At 38.0% G+C, this 18,097-nt stretch overlaps 1 protein-coding gene across 1 annotated transcript in view; it reads left to right on the forward strand.

The window, feature by feature from the left end:
• The window catches only part of LOC106473918 (probable palmitoyltransferase ZDHHC14), a 36,716-nt gene extending 24,305 nt beyond the window's left edge, over positions 1-12,411 (forward strand). The window contains exons 8-9 of the mRNA XM_022402319.1: positions 4,038-4,147; positions 12,282-12,411. Of these exons, the coding sequence (XP_022258027.1) occupies positions 4,038-4,147; positions 12,282-12,411 (240 nt within the window). The remainder of the gene's footprint in view (positions 1-4,037; positions 4,148-12,281) is intronic.
• The last annotated feature ends 5,686 nt before the right edge of the window (positions 12,412-18,097 follow it).

The raw sequence follows: 18,097 nt of genomic DNA on the forward strand, positions 1-18,097 counted from the left end.
GTAGTATCATCTATCTTTTCCATATGTAATATCATCTACCTTCCACATATGTAGTATCATTTACCTTCCACCATATGTAATATCATTTTTCTTCCACATATGTAATATCATCTACCTTCCACATATGTAGTGTCATCTACCTTCCACATATGTAGTATCATCTACCTTCCACCATATGTAATATCATCTTTCTTCCACATATGTAATATCATCTACCTTCCACATATGTAGTGTCATCTACCTTCCACCATATATAGTATCATCTTTCTTCCACATATCCAGTATCATCTACCTTCAACATATCTAGTATCATCTTTCTTCCACATATGTAATATCATCTTTCTTCCATATATGTAATATCATCTACCTTCCACATATGTAGTATCATCTATCTTCCATGTATGTAGTATCATCTACTTTCTAGATGTTTAGTATCATCTAACCTCCACATATGTAGTATTATCTACCTTTCACAATACAGTATAATCTTCATTCTATACATATAATATCATCTATCTTCCATATATGTAGTATCATCTATTATCTAGATAAAAATGAGTAAAAACCTTATAATCCAAGTGCTTTTGAAAGGTGAGCATATCTTTATCGGGAGCAAAACAGGAATGGTGGTGTAATCAATTGAGTGATATATATATAAAGGGAGTTTAATGACATCATGAAGGTCATACAGTTTTCCAGGAAATGTTTAGTCTGTGATTACTCCCCTACCCATATTAACTTTCTTGACATCACTGTTTTTCTAAAAGACCGAATTTTACATAATGACTTGTACAAAAAACCTACAGACAGACCACAATACCATCACTATGAAAGCTGTCGCCCCTCTCACACTAAACGGAACATTAGCTAAAGTCAAGCTCTTAGAATAAAGAAAGTATGCTCAGATGAAACAGACTACAGAAAACACACTAAGGATCTAAAACAAAGCATGTTACAAAGAGGATATAAAGATATCGAAATTGACAGACAAATTGAAAAGGCTAACAACACTAAGCGGAAAAACATCCTAAATCATAACAATACTAAACTTTCAAATAGAATTCCTCTTATTATTACCTATCAGTTTAAACTCAGGAACGTTTCACGAATTCTGAAAAAAACATTTTCATCTCCTACAAATGAACGATCATCTTAAACAGATATTTCCTGAAGTTCTCATTGTCTCGTTCTGAAAAAGCAGAACTCTAAAAGATATCCTTGTTCATACAAAAGTGAATTACATCCCACCCAAAAATGTTTGTCATAAATAAAGCCTATTGTCATACCTGCAAGTTTATAGAACCCTTTGACTAATTTTCTGACAAGCACATTCAAAGAAATTTAAAATATCCAAAGAAATCACTTGTGAAACAAAAAACACCATTTACCTTGTACAGTGTAAAAAATGCAATTACAAATATATACACAAACAACTTTTTGAGAACGTTTCAACAACCATAAATTTTCTATTAACACCGAAAAAGTTCTTGTTAATCAACACTTTAACCAACCTGCCATTCCTTTAACGATATTACTGTCATCACCATTGAAACAGGATTGAAAATTAAAGCAGATATAGAAATAAAAGAAGCTTATTGGATTGCTAATCTAAATGTTCAACCTTTTGGAATTAATCTAGATCCTGGAATCAGTGATCTCTGTTCATTGGTTTCATCTCTGTCAGAAAAATAATTTTTATTCTTTGCTTACTTTTTTCATGTAATGTGAATGCTGAATTTCCTAAAACTTGTTATTTATTTAAGATAATTTTCCATACTTGTTTTTATATGATTAGCATAACATATCTTTTTCAATCAGTCTCCAGGTGTCACCATTATTTTATTTAAACACTTAAGTACAGTTTTAAATATACATATATTTATCCATTTCTAAAGAAAAATATTCCTGAGACCGTTTCACATAAACTCTTGCCATTGGCTACAATGTACCGGAAATGAGATGCTTACAACAGTACATCGAAAAATAGACCAAATATTTCCTGGAAAACCGGATGACCTTCATGATGTCACTAAATACCCTTTTGTATATATATATATGTTATTTTATTACACTATCATTCCCAGTTTGTCCCTGAAGAAGTAAGGTCCACCTTTCGAAAGCATTCGGGTGATAGGGTTTTTACTCATTTTTATCAAGACTTCTAACATCATGAATCTATTATCTAGATATGTAGTATATCTATCTACCACATACCTAGCATATTTATCTACCAGATATGTTGCATCATCTATCTTCCAGATATATAGTATCATCTACCTTCCACTGATGTAGTATCATTTATCTTCTGTATATGTAGTATCATCTGACTTCCACATATGTAGAATCATCTATCTTCCACATATGTAGTGTCATCTGTCTTCCACAAACATAGTTTCATCTCACTTCTATGTATGTAGTATAACCTACTTTCTAGATGTCTAGTATCATCTATCTTCAAAGAATGTAGTCTCATCTACCTTCTAGATATCTAGTATCATCTGTCTTCCACATATGTCATATATATATATTCCACATATGTTGTGTCATCCACCTTCTAGATATGTAGTATTCTGCATACATAGTATCATATACCTTTTAGGTATGTAGTATCATCTTCCTTCCACATCTGTAGTGTCATCTATCTTCCATATATTTAGTATCATCTACTTTTTAGATATGTAATATCATCTACTTCCAGATATACAGTGTCGTCTATCTTACAGATATGTACTATCATCAATTCTCCAGATATACAGTATCATCTATCTTCTATATATGTAGTATCATCTACCTTCCAGATATGTAGTATCATGTACCTTCCAGATGTGTAGTATCATCTACCTTCCACATATATATTATAATCTTACTTCTAGATTTCCAATATCATTTGTGTTCAACATTTATTGTATCATCCTTCTTCCATCTATGTACTATGATATATATTCCACATATGTAGTATCACCCTTCTTCCATCTGTGTACTATGATATATATTCCACATATGTAGTATCATCCTACTTCCATCTATGTACTATGATATATATTCCACATATGTAGTAGCATCCTTCTTCCATCTGTGTACCATGATATATATTCCACATATGTAGTATCATCCTACTTCAATCTATGTACTATGATATATATTCCACATATGTAGTATCATCCTTCTTCCATCTATGTACTATGATATATATTCCACATATGTAGTATCATCCTTCTACCATCTATGTACTATGATATATATTCCACATATGTAGTATCATCCTTCTTCCATCTATGTACTATGATATATATTCCACATATGTAGTATCATCCTTCTTCCATCTATGTACTATGATATATATTCCACATACCGTATAATTTTCCTTCTAGATATGTAATATCATCTACCTTCTAGGTATGTAGTATCATCTTTATTCCACATCTGTCATATCATTTGTTTTCCACACATGTACTATTATCTACTTTCCCCATATGAAGTATCAACTTCCTTCCACATATACAGTATTATACATCTTCAAATTATGTATTATTATCTATCTTTCAGATATTTAGTATCATCTACCTTCCACATATGTAATATTATCTACCTTCTACATATCTAGTATCACCTACCTTCCACATATGTAGTATCATCTACCTTCTACATATGTAATATCATCTACCTTCCACATATCTAGTGCCATTTTTTGTGGATGTGTTATTTTGTGCACCTTCTAGATATAATATTATCTACCATATTGATTTATAATATATAGTTTGTAGATATGTAGTATCATCTGTTTTTGTAGACGTGCTGTTTTGTTGTCTCTTTAGATATTCAGGGTAATTTTATTGCAAAGTTGGAATTACCTTTAAGATAATGATAAATATACATTTTAGACACTTACTATTGGTTAGAATATTCATTACATATACTCTATATTTCATTATTACGAATTTAATTTTGTGTATATTAACTTATCATAATATAATACTAATGAAAATATAATTAAGTAGGAAATATATTAATTGTTTTAAATTGTGAACTACTTTTAGATAAAAGGTTCCTTTTCATCACGGCGGGGACAGGACATATTTAACCCTTATAGTCGAGGATCCTTTATGTGCAATTGTGTGGCAATGATATGTGGACCTGAACCTCCAAGGTACAGTGTTGTATGTGTATATATATATATATATATATAGTAGGTGCATGGTGTGTGTACCACATTATTCATAATATACTAACGTTTCTATGTTTTCATATCCATAGTTTGTAAGTTTCATCCTCTAGGATTGGCTGATGTTTACCTACTGTAGATAGTTGTATTCTTAATGTAAGGTCATGAACCTTATTGGTGGAGTATTTGTTATGTGGACATATGTTTGTTTTGAGGAACTGAGTCTCTAAGGTCCATTATTTGTTATATGGACATGTGTATGTGTGTAGATGACCTGAGCCTTAAGAGTGCAGTATTATTTACATGCATTTTTATGTGTTTAGATTATTCTAACCTCCAAGGTACATTGTTGTTTATGTTGACCTGTGTTTAGATGACCTAAACCTCCAAGGTACATTATTGTTTATATAGATTTTGTGTGTTCAGAGAACCTAAACTTACAGGGCACATTATTGTTTATATGGACCTGTGTTTAGGCTACTGCAACCTCCAAGGTACATTATTATTTATATAGATTTTGTGTGTTCAAAGGACCTAAACTTACAGGGCACATTATTGTTTATATGGACCTAAACCTTCCCCCTTGAGGTGGATTTCTGTACGTGGTAAGGGGACCTTCCAGGGAAGGTTCTGTATTTTCAGTTTACCTCCTCTGGGATCTGAACATCCACCAGCGTGTTTGCCATGCATGGCGACCCGTAATAAGGAGAGGATCCTGGTGGTTGAGTGGTGTCTGGGGCACTGCAACACACCACTTTGCCTTGAATTCCTGTATATAGCTGGCCTTGGGGTGGCCCCACAGGCTCAGTCGGCTGGTCCTGTTCGACTTGCGTCAACTGAGTACCAGTGTTGTGGACATTGTGTCTGATGCTGGTGTTTGGGTATAGTGCTCACAAAGCCTTGGCATTGCTGCATTGTCCATGTTTGGCATTGTAGCATGAGTGGTGTCAATGAGTGCTGAACCATTCTCGTTTTATTATGGATCCCACAAATCCTCAAAAAAATAAAATGGTAAAAACTCAACTTATTGGTAAATGACCATGTGTGAAAGACTCTCATCATCAATCTGCAACTCATCTTGCTCCTGTACCTCATTTTTTGATTTTGCATTTCTTGTCAGAACAACATTTAGGACAAATGTCTCCCATTTTTATTCAGAAGGGATTAAAAGTGCTTACTGGCTCTCCAAAATCAGTCAAGAAGCTACGTTCTGGAGACATCTTGGTGGAAACATCTACACCAAACACAGAATTCTTGAATTCAAAGGCCATTGGGGATATACCCATTGAGGTTACTCCCCATGCTACTTTGAATTCCTCACAAGGAGTTATTGTTGAGAGGGATTTGAAGAACATCCCTGAGTTGGAGATCTTTGTTGGTTTCTCCGGCAAAGGAGTTTCTGCAGTGTGACGTATCTCCACTTGTAAAGAAGGAATTATGCTGCCTATCAATGTTGTTATTTTGAGGTTTACATTACCACGTCCACCTGCCTCTGCCACACTCTCAGTTGCTGGAATCTAAGTTTAATGACAGAGATCTGCCCCCTCGACCAAGGGCAGGATCTATGGAGGTCGACAGACCTCCATGTAGTAAAGAAAAACAGCATGGTCGTAAACAGTAGGGTTCTCCACCCATTTCTCCCCCACCTAAGTATAAATGGCCACTTTGATACAGTGGAACTGTCAAGGTTTTCATTCTAATCTGGATTACGTTAAGGCCTTGATTGATTCCCATCATCCAGTGTGTCTTTCCTTTCAGGAAACATTTCTAAAACCTGCTGATACAGTCACCTTTTGGCAGTTTTCTTTATACCAGAATGACAGGTTGTGTGATGGACGAGTGCATGAAGGGGTGGCACTGTTGTCGATCAGCACGTGCCCACCTTATCTGTATCACTCGATACATCCTTGGAGGCTGTAGCCATCCGTGTTTCCATGGGTCATACCATCACCCTTTGTTCTCTCTACCTGTCTCCTGGAGAAACTTATGATCAATCAGATCTTGATGTTATCATTGAACAGTTACCGTTTCCCTTTTTAATCTTTGGAGACTTTAATGGACACAGTCTCCTCTGGGGTGGTGCTGATATTGATGGGAGGGGTCGTTCCGTAGAGCATATGCTCTCGGATCACAACCTTTCTCTCTTCAATACTGGATTTTATACTTATTTTCATACAAATATTCTTTTACTGTCATTGATCTATCTATCTGCTCCCCTTCACATTTCCCTCTCTTTTCTTGGAGGGTTGACAGTGATCATTTTCCTATCGTTTTGAGGGAGATTGGACGTGGTAGATGACACCGCATCTGAGTGACATGGTGGAAGTTGGACCAGGCCAACTGGCTCTCTTTCACCTCTCTCTCGGAACTTGATCCTGTTGTCGTTTGGCTTCCATCTATTAACAACTGCATTGAGGCAGTAATTGATTGCTTCATTCAAGCAGCTGTTCATTCTATACCTAAAACCTCAACATGTTTCTCATGGTATCCTCATCCATGGTGGTCTCCAACCTGCCAGTAGGCATGGAAGGCTCAGAAACATACCTGGGATACTTTTTGCAAGTATCCCAAGATCTCGACAATTCTCCAGTCCAGAATTTCTACACTGAGTCCCTCGAACCACCTCTTCATCTCCGCCATTTGTAACTTTCTCTACAGTATGCTACAAAGCTTTGATCCTTACTACAGCATCCCACCTAGGGTTGTATCTTTCTTCATTTGTGGGCCATGCTCTTTCAGAATAGACGGTCTGCAATTCCTTCGTTTGGCCTTCGTATCCATGTGCAACTGGATGAATTGGGTCTGGCATTGAAGGACGTTTCTGTCAGCTCATTCCACCATTGCTTATTATCATCCTCAAATGTGACCTTTCCTTGAGTTATCTGAGGAAGGTGGATATTCCCAATTGGAAATACCGTCTTCTCTTTACTTCATATCTTTTGAAACATTCTTCTATTCCCATTTACACAGATGGTTCGAACTCAGGTGACTCTTTAGGCTCTGCCATGGTTTGGTGTGGCTCAGTAGTTGCTTGCAGGATCCCTTCTACAGCTTCTGTGTTCACTGCCGAGTTATATGGCATTTCTCTTGCCCTGGATCATGTAGAAGCTATGTAGTACAACAATTGTACTCTTTACACTGACTCTCTTAGCTCTCTACTGGCCTTGTAATCGCATAACATTAGGTCTCATCCTGTTATCGTCGATATTCAACAAGTGCTGGACCAATTTTCTCTATCTTCCATTAGTATCCAGTTTTTCTGGATACCTGGCCATGTCGGTATTTGTGGGAATAAGTTTGCTGAGTTTCCGTCTGTTCTGGTGCCATCACAGCCATGCATATCCTGTATATGGACTACTGTCTTGTATTAAAGGCTCGGTTTCACATCAGTTGGCAGTCGACTTGGAGTGAGCAACGTCATAACAAGCTTTTCGAGATCAAACCCTCTGTTGTTCTTTGCCCATCTTGTTTCTGTAAGGATCGGAAGGAGGAAGTTGTCTGGGCTAAGCTACACATTGGTCACAGTTTTTTAACTCATTGTTTTCTGTATCTTGAACTGATCCACCAATGTATGGCCTTTGTGACACTCAAGTTACAATAGTCCACATATTTTTGTTGTGCCGTCGTTATGACTCTGAGCGACGGCACCATTTTAGACACATGTTTTCTAATGGTTTAGCTCTGACATTGGATAGTGTCATTAGCGATGGTGACACTGTCCTACTTGATTGTATTTTTAAATTTTTATAAGCCATTGGACTTATTAATTCTATATAAATTTTTAATCTGAGTTTTGAACATTGTTTAGTTTTAACTTGATTTATTTTTACATTTTATAAAAATTTTACTTTTACAGTTTTTACCAGTTGTTTGGCGCAGATAGCCTAGTTCCTTTGTGCCAAAAAACCTAAAACTCCAAGTTACATTATTGTTTATATGGGCCTGTGTTTAGAGGTCCTAAAACTCCAAGTTACATTATTGTTTACATGGGCCTGTGTTTAGAGGTCCTAAACCTCCAAGGTACATTATTGTTTATATGGACATGTGTTTAGAGGTCCTAAAACTCCAGGTTACATTATTGTTTATATGGACCTGTGTTTAGAGGTCCTAAAACTCCAAGTTACATTATTGTTTATATGGGCTTGTGTTTAGAGGTCGTAAACCTCCAAGTTACATTATTGTTTATATGGACCTGTGTTTAGATGACCTATACCTCCAAGGTACATTATTGTTTATATGGGCCTGTGTTTAGAGGTCCTAAACCTCCAAGTTACATTATTGTTTATATGGGCCTGTGTTTAGAGGACCTTAACCTCCAAGGTACCTTATTGTTTATGCAGACCTGTGTTTAGATCACCTAAACCTTCAAGGTACATTATTGTTTATTTGGACTTGTGTGTTTAGAGTACCTGAACCTTCAAGTTGCTTTATTGGTTATATGAACTTGTTAGGGAGTGGTTCAGGTAAGAGTAGATGGTGTAGTCATGAGAATAGAAGACCGGGTAAGTACTTTATTTCTTGTTTTTCATGTTTATTCTTTATTTATTATTATAAAAGTAACTAAAATGTAAAAATAGGGATCTCTTTAGGTTAGTTTAGGTTAGATTGGGTAAAATAAATAATATTAATTAATAAAAAAATTTTCGTGAGGCATGCACACGAGCAGTTCCTAGTAGCTTGTGGATAATGTAATTCGATAGTGTAACGTGAGCTCAACACCAAGTGATTTACAAATTATAATGGCATGAATAGTAGTAGCTAGACGTGGTTTAAAGGGCAATAAAACAAAAAAAAATGTAAATATAAATAGCTGTGTACTGTTACCAGTTTGAAGCTACATAGGATAAACGAATGTAGTTTCATGTTACAGTTTAAAGTCATTCTAGAAAGAAAAAGTTAGGGAAGAGAAAATAACAAAATATATAGGTTTACTGAAACAAGCATTTGAAATGTATTTAGGAGATTTTAGAGATTGTGCAAAGCATTTTTAATCTTAACATGAAAATCACGCAGTCTAATGAAAGAAAATACTCTATATATTCACCAACAAATCTTTTTTTAGTTTATTGAAAATACTTCCCTAAAAATAAGAATTTTTTGTATGTGAAAGACTTGTAATGTTTTCTGAAAGTTTGTCAAATTTTGTGAAGATATACATATATAAAGTTAGTAGTATCAAAACTTTAAAGACTTTAAATTAGTACCAAGAGGTCACATGATCGGTCAATTTGACCAAGCCCATCTTGAGAGAGTTAAGGGGAAAGTTGTCAGGCTTGACTCTGACTATTCTGTGGTGGTGTCTTGTGTTTGTTATCGAGGAGGCACTTGTTTAAGGACTCTTTGTTTTCAAATTTTGGACCTCCATTCTTGGAACAATTCCTAGCTTATCACCCTATAGCTTGCCATGTTCCACAGGTGATGCCTGCAATAGCAGGTCAATTGTCTCAATCCAAACAGATTCTCCCGACAGAATAAATGCTGCATTGCAAGGTTCTGTTGGATTGGCTCTCAATTTGTACAAACCCATTTTCTGGTGCTATTAATAGCACCAAATTAGCTGCTACACTCTGGTTTCTGCTTCTTTGATACCTTCCTGAGTGTCCACTTCTTCTTAGACTATCTCTGTGGAGGAAACCATGATCTGACATGGTAAATCAGGCTATCCAGAAGCTCAAGCTTCAGGCATAGAAGTTATACAGTCTTTCACATGGCATTGGGGTTTAATTTCTAAGGCTGCCATGTATCTATCTCAGTTTTTGCCTTGTCTGAGCATTTATCAACGGAAATGACACTCATATCAGCAATGGTATATTGAGAGGAGGTTGAACACATTTCAAACAGAATTGCCCATCATAAGTCGTTTTTTTTCTACCTGGCTCTTTGGCAGAGGTTTTTGTATCTTCCACGATTGCCCTGTTTAAGGCAGCCTTATCGACTACAGTTCAATTCTCGTGACTACATATTCTTTGAGTCCCCAGTACTCTCCGAATTCCTCAAGTTGCTTTGGGTCCTTGGTCCCAAATAACCATTCCAGTTACCTAATAGGTATATTAAGGTTACATTACATGCTCTTTCTCAACACCTGTTTGTGACCTGACTCTTATATGCCATGTATCTGCTTTACCTGAAGGGCTGCTGACCTACAGACATCAGAGTGATTTGCGCTGTTTGTCCTCCGACCAGTTCTTATTACTTAAGATACTGTCAGACAGGGAAGGGGATAAATCCTTTTCACCAATTCATATGATCATTACTTCTCACTTCTGTGTCCAGTCAGATTTAAATTGAGATCATGTTCAGTGAGAGTTTTAAAGGTTATGTTGACTGCAATAATATATTTAGAAATGTCAGACAACGACTTTTTATTCTGGGCTGTCTTAGAAGGTGAGGAATCTTCTGTGAGTCATGTCTAATCAGATTTGTCATGTTTCTATGTCCTTACTGGCCCGGTTAAACTGTCCGCTGAAGGTCATTGTGTAGACTGATATGTGAACCTTCCCCAGTTCTTTTATCTTATATTACTTTCATGATCTGGCAGTATCTTCATCCCTTACCTCGTTTCCACAGAATCCCACTCTGTGGTGATTGTTGCCCAGGTGTAATTTTATCAAACCAATTTTGCACTAGCAACCACTAATTCAATATACTTTATACAGGCTTTGTAGAAATGAGGTGTTCCATAGGACTATCTAGAGACTTACTAGGTGGTATTACTGTACTATGCTGGACCACCACTCGTGGACTATCATGAGTAAAGGTATATTGCCAATTATTGGATTGAATAAATCAGGGACAGTTCGCTTTTAAAAATTTAGGGAACTTGGTTCACCTATTGCACTGTTTCCAGAGCACTGTTCCTCAGGACTCTCCAATGTGCATTACCCCCCAGATTCTACTAGTGGAGCTGGGGTGTCTTTACCACACCCAGTTTCCAGTCACTGGGGTGATGGACAGAGGCTATTTCTCCAGGATGTTAGAGTGAATCCCTCCACTCTTGAAGAAGAGGGCAAAGTTGAGGGTCCTCCTACCTGGGTCCCTGGATGTTTTTACCCAGATGTTGGTAGGAGTGGCACCAGCCTATGTGGGAGCCTACTTATAATACTGGTTCAGATTTGATGCTCGGCTATCTGGTTGAGTGGAGCATGGCCCTACTTTTTGATCACTATTAATTCATTACATTGTTCATGGAAGAGGGTCCACTGTCTCCTTGTAATTCCAAATGCAGAGTGGTCCCATCATGGGTCCTTAGTTGAGCACTGTTGTTCCACATCCTTCCAATAATTCCGGGGGCAAGTGGAATTTACCTTGCCCACATGGTTGGGAAGTGAGGATGAGTGTTCATAATTCCAGACTGGAAGAGTTCCGTTTCCTGAGGTGTTGCCTGTCGGACATCTTCAGGTTGAGGAGAAGGCTTGTCCACTTCCATGTTGCTTACCTTTTTGTTATGATTCTGGTGAATCAGAATGTAACACTCTTTGTCTATAGGATAAGTTTATGTATATATATTTTATATAGTTTGTGGTCCAATTGCCCTAGCCACCTACTTGGGATATAGGGACCATGGCCCTTTAATTCCAACCATGAGTAGTGGAATCTCGGCTATCTGGTTGGGACCTGGCCTATAGTGACGATAAATTAAGTAAAATTCCACCCATAATACAGGGATTAAATTCCGGGTGAAGAACATACCTGTTCTGGATGTAGTACGGTTCCCCCACTAGGGTGCCAATCTTCTATTGACACTCCTTACACACAGTTGCTTACACACAGTATCGGCATAGAGGGCGCCTTGATGTAGGCAGATAGGGTCATGTGATATTGCCAAGGGCAGTTGAATAGGGTATAAAAGACTGGAGCAAGCAAGAAAAAATCAGACCATTAGATGGGCAAAGGAAGAAACCTGGCAGTAAAGTAATAGCTATCAGTTTGGGAGGAGGTAAGTATTATTGGAAATACATTTTCAATTTAAGAAAATGTTAACTTCTTGATACTTTAGAGGGTTTCATTACTTAGTATTTGAAAATGTGAAATAACTAATAATAAAAATTTTTCTTGTTTCAAGAGTTTTCAGTATAGTAAAGATACATTTCATCTGGCTGTCTTTTGTTTTTCTTCTTAGCCTCTTAGACAGAAGGGGTATTGCTGTGCCTGATGGACAAGTTTCACTTCGGGGAAATTATGGTTCTCTGAAGAGTTCTCAGCAAAAGGTGACTAAATATAAAGGACAATTTAGAAAATTGATTGTCTAAAATTTATCAAAGTTTGAAATGTATAATTACATATTTACTCTGGACAGTTTCTACTTATTCATCATCACGTTTTTTTCATGCACAAGAGAGCTAAGTAAAAGGTGAAACATAAAGGATTTTGTCTCTAACTTGTTCACTGAAGTGGAATGTCTAGTTATTAAATGTAAGTTTGTAAGCAATATACTTACCTCTCTACACACACTAGCTATTACTTGTACACCTGCCTTTGATATTTTGCACATGCCACTAGCCTTGAGCTATCTTTCACCTAAGACACATTATAATGTGAACTGTGCTAATGCATGTTGTAATCATCATGTGATAATAGCCCTCCACTAGTAGGAAAAAGACACATCCTCCATTAGATCCCCATAAGCACTTGCACTCAAAATTATTCATTTTATCCTCAACATGTATATATTTCTTTGAGTTTGAACTTAATCAATATTGCAAGATTTGTGCTGCCTTTTCACAGTATTAATTCTCTTTGGTTTTCTTTTAGTTTGTTTTAACTTCGATTTCAAGCTACATTGTTGCCAACTAACTTAGGAAAAGAAATTTGATCTGGCAAGTTGATACAGTAACAATGAATTTTCAAGTAAAATTAACTGCTATCCTCTTCCTTCATTCTAGTGATGTTAATGAAACTGTCCCTACTTTGCTGTTCATGGATTTCTAATCCATGGAGTACCTTCTATCCACACACTGGTGCTCAATTTTCCCATCTTTGCCTTTTCCCTACCCATCTACTTTGTTATGTCCTCTCTTCATCTGCTATCTGAAGCCCTACACCATGATCCCAAAAATTTTCTGGGGATCTGTGGTCATTCTTCTTCAATACCTTATTAGGTTTTGTCTTCTGCCTTGTTCCTGCTTACATGGTTTTTCTGGAATGTGACACTCTTCTCTCTATAATTTGTCTTTCCCATGACCTCCTTCTGGCTTCTTTTCTTTATCCTGCAGTCTTAAGGAATGTTCCTAATTCCTTGGAGACTTGGGCCAAGGCTGCCCGAAACCAGTCCTCCCTTTCCCTCTTGGTTTCTAGTCTTTCACAACCTTGCGAGTCCACTTCCATTCCTCGACCCTGTGAACTCTCAACCTCCCTCTCTTTTCCCATTTCTCATCCTTTACTGCTTCTTGTTGCTCCCTTCCATCAAGTTAGCCATTGCACATCCTGTTGGTGACTTCCTCTCTTTGTACTCAGTTTGCTCAGGCCTTGTAGTGACACACCTGTTTCTGTTTGCAGGCCTATGAACCCCTTTTGTAGCTCATCAATGGATCATTCAGGTTCTTATATATTGACTTTCTCTTCTCTTTTCTATTCTATTCTCCTTATCCTCAGCATCATCTGCATCTTGAGGCTATGGTATCAGGTCTTTTGGATGAGAAAGCCATCGAGAAGGTCATTTGCCCCTTGTCTTTTTGTTGTTGCCAAAAAGACCAGGGACTGGCATCCCATCATCGACTTTTTCTCCCTTAACCACTATCTGATGTTCCTCAATTCAAGGGTTTCTTCCTCTCTATTGGTCTTTTCTTTGTGGACAATGGGTGACCAAGGTTGACATTTTGGACAGCTTTCTCCATATGATTGCCATATCTTCATGTTGATTTATTTGCTGAGATGAGGTATACCAGGTTTGAGCTCTAACCTTTGGCTTCTTATGTTTTTCACAGTCTTGAACATTGTTTCCATTATTACTTCGATAACTGACTCCTTCTTGCCTCTTTTCATCCACATCATTTGTCCATCAGTAGGCGGTTTTATCCCAGTTTTATCCCATTCATCTGTGGAACATCTAGTCACCTTGACTCTTGCCTCTCCTATACTTCCTGCACAAGAGTTTCTATCTCTTTTTGGGATCTTCTAATATCTAGAACATCTTGTCCCTGTCAGCCAGGCTTCTATGAGACTTTTTTCAATAGAATTTGAGTGACCAATGGAAAATCTCTCGCATCTCTCTGTCCTCTCTTGTGATGCTGCCACCTTCTCTTATTAAAGACTTGTCTTTTTGGCTAGATCAATCCAAAGCTATGGTCAGCATCCCACTGCTGCTTCTCTGTCTGAATTTTTTTTTATTTATCTATGCATCTCTTATGTGTTATGGTGCATTTGTGGATAATTCTACAGCCTTAGGAGTGTGATTTCCTGTGGAGCATACTTTCCACATCAATGTTGTGGAACTTTTGACCACCCATCAGGTATATTCCTATTTACTACCTCATCTTGTGGATCACATGACTGATCCATTATAACAATTCTACAGTTCTTTCCCATATAAACCATCAAGGTGAGACTTGCTCCAGAGATTTTTGCTTTTGCATGTTGGACTTTCTGTTTCAGGCCCACTCATTGGGTTCATTTGACAGCTTGTCATGTCATGTACAAAGTATCTCATTGAATTTGTTCCCAGTTAGACATGCCAAGACTGATGCCTTTATCACTCCTTCCAATACCAAAGTCCCCCCAGGTTGTTAGGGGCACTCGACTCACAATCTGAGGGTCGCGGGTTCAAATCCCTGTCCCACCAAACATGCTCGCTCTTTCATCCTTGGGGCATTATAATGTGATGGTCAATCCCACTATTCATTGGTAAAAGAGTAGTCCAAGAATTGGCAGTGGGTGGTGTTGACTAATCCCCTTCCCTCTAGTCTTTCACTGCTTCACTAGGGAGTGCTAGTGCAGATAGTCATCGTGTAGCTTTGTGCAAAATTTAAAAAGAAACAAAGAAACCATAGTCCCTCTCTTTTGAGTCCCTGTACATCACCCAGCAGCTCTGGCTATGGATGTCCATAGCCAGGGGCCAGCATGGCCAGATTGTAAGGGAGCTTGACTCGCAATCTGAGGGTTGCGGGTTCGATTCCCCGTCCCACCAAACATGCTCGCCCTTTCAGCCATGGGGGGTGTTATAGTGTGATGGTGAATCCCACTATTCATTGGTAAAAGAGTAGTCCAAGACTTGGCAGTGGGTGGTGATAACCTACTGCCTTCCCTCTAGTTTTACACTTTTAAGTTAGGGACGGCTAGCACATATAGCCCTCGTTTAGCTTTGTACGAAATTCAAAACAAACCTTAGCCAGGACTGATCTCATTTCTTCTGTATGTGTACTCTCCTTTGGTAGCACCTTTTTGGTTTCCTCTTCTTCACTGACTGGTATCGAGAACATGTTTTCTTCTACCTCCATTTTAGTCACTCTTACTCCAATCTCGTATATTTCTTTCACCCAGGAGTGTCAGCTTTTAACCTTCATGCATGGAATTTGTCTGGTTCCTTGCTTGCTGCTGGTTTATTGGTCACTTTCTACCAGTGAACCGTCCTACTGTTGCCCACCTTTTGGCATTCTTTACCTAATTGTACAACTGAGGATTATTGGTTTTTCTATTGCAAGCTATGGGGTGACCTTGTTGACACTTTTAGCCTTTTTCACTATGGTTCTGCCTTTTCCTTCCCTATTCTTTCCACTTTGTTCCAGTCCTTCCTAATTCCTCATCCCCATCATCCAGTTCCTTTGCCTGACTGGAACTTGAATGTCGTTCTACACTTACCCAGACCCCATTTGTAACTTTGGGCTCTTGCTCCTTATACCTTCTTTCTTTTAAAACCTATTTCCTTCTCCTTCTTGCTAATGGTCATTACAAGTCTGATATTTATGCATTGGATGACACCTTTACTTTATTGACCTATGATTTCATTCCCTAATTGCTTTGTTTTCCTAAGACTTGGGCAACTAAGGAGGGAGATTGTACCTTTTCTGCCATATTTTTCTGTTGATCTCCATCCTCTATGATCAAACTCCTGATCACCTTTTGTGTCTAGTTTGTGCAGACAGGTGTTACTTGGCATGCATAACACAATATTGAGGTTCCTGCAATCATTCATTTGTGTCATTGGACCCCTGTTCTTTCAGGGTTTATTGTACTCTGTGCTTACAGATCATCAGTTCCACCCTGAATGTAGATGCTTACAAGCTGTATCATGTTTCATCACATCAAATCTGCCACTTGATACAATCTCTAGTCTCACATTTTTGATGACTCTTAGTTGAGCCCTTCCAGGCTGTTCTATGGTCTATGTCCAACATCTTCATCTCCCATTCTCCTCACTATCTGGCAGTTTCATCTCCCTCGGAGTATCACCTTCCTCCAGTGCACTCATCACCTTCAAAGGGTAGTACATCTTTTATTTCCAGAGTTGCCTCACGGTGTATACTTGTTTCTCTAAACCTGCATTGAGTCTGGGGTAATAGAAAGCATTAAACCCATCTACACTGGCTCCTAAAGTGCTTTCTATTGAGATGGGATTTTCCACAATACCAGTATGATGGTGTGTGTGTGTGTATTTATATATATATATATATCACTGTCCATTTAATCCCATACCTTGCATGAACTATCATACAAAAATCCAGTTCCAGAAGAGTGTCTGCTCACTTTCCTGGCTTTTGCATGCCAGCTTTTCAAATTAGTTTCTACAATAACCCGTAGCAGTTTGTCCATTAAAAACAACCTTTGCAGTTGTTAGGTTTGAATAGGTCTAGGCATCTTTGTGAATCCCCCCCCCCCCAATCATCAAGTGGAGCACAGGAGGCCCTGGCCACTGCCAATTTCTATCTGCTGGAGCAGTCAACTTGGGGAGTTCCTCACTGGTTGTGCAATCCTTATGGATGAAGTCCAAGTGGGCATCACAGTGCAGTGGGAAGTAGGGTAGGTCACCCATTATTACATACTATGCCAATTTCCCAATGATTTGGTCAGCAAGATAGAGCAAAGTGTTCTCCTCACATGACAGGAAAGGACTTAACCTCTGTTTCTATGTGTAAAGTGAGTAAGTTGTAAAACAGAGCACATACCAAACTGTACAGTCTGATCATTGTCATAGTCACACTACATCCCATATCCAACCAACCTGTTGTGTACAAGTGCTCAGTTAGTCATGTTTTTCTCCACCCATATCTACGACACATTGGCTCATTTTGCTTTCGTCCTTTCATACTTCCATTCATGTGAAGAATATACCCTGTATGAGATGGATGCTGTGTCACACACCATGTTCTTTCTTCTTCAGTTACCTTCTTCGAAGGGAGCTCATCTAGGTTTTCATAATTTCTCTATCCCTGCACCATTGTGCAGAGAGGTAAGGATATTGTTTCAGAGGTTAACATTCTCCTTACCTGAAAATGTATTTCTGATATATACTTACCTCTCTGTGTTTCTGATAGATACTTACACACATTCCCACACTTCTTCTCCACTACCACAGTATTCGTGCCTCATCTAAGAATGCAAGTGCTTATGGGGATGGAGGATGCATCACCCTCATATTGGCTGTTGTTGTATGATGATTATGTCATGCACTAGTATAGTTCACGATACGTGGTATGTGTAGAATGGCATATCTATTGGAAATACATTTTCAGGTTACTATAGTTTATATTTTATCTGCAACTGTAGAGTATTGTTAGAGAACCACTGGTTAGGACAGATTACATAGAGTATTGTTAGAGTACCACTGGTTAGGACAGATTACATAGAGTATTGCTAAAGAACCACTGGTTATGACAGATTACATAGAGTATTGTTAGAGAACCACTGGTTAGGACAGATTACATAAAGTATTGTTAGAGAACCACTGGGTTGGACAGATTACATAGAGTATTGTTAAAGATCCACTGGTTAGGACAGATTACA

The sequence above is a fragment of the Limulus polyphemus genome, unplaced genomic scaffold (genome assembly GCF_000517525.1).
Source record: "Limulus polyphemus unplaced genomic scaffold, Limulus_polyphemus-2.1.2 Scaffold6629, whole genome shotgun sequence".
In the NCBI taxonomy this organism is placed as follows: Eukaryota; Metazoa; Arthropoda; class Merostomata; order Xiphosura; family Limulidae; genus Limulus; species Limulus polyphemus.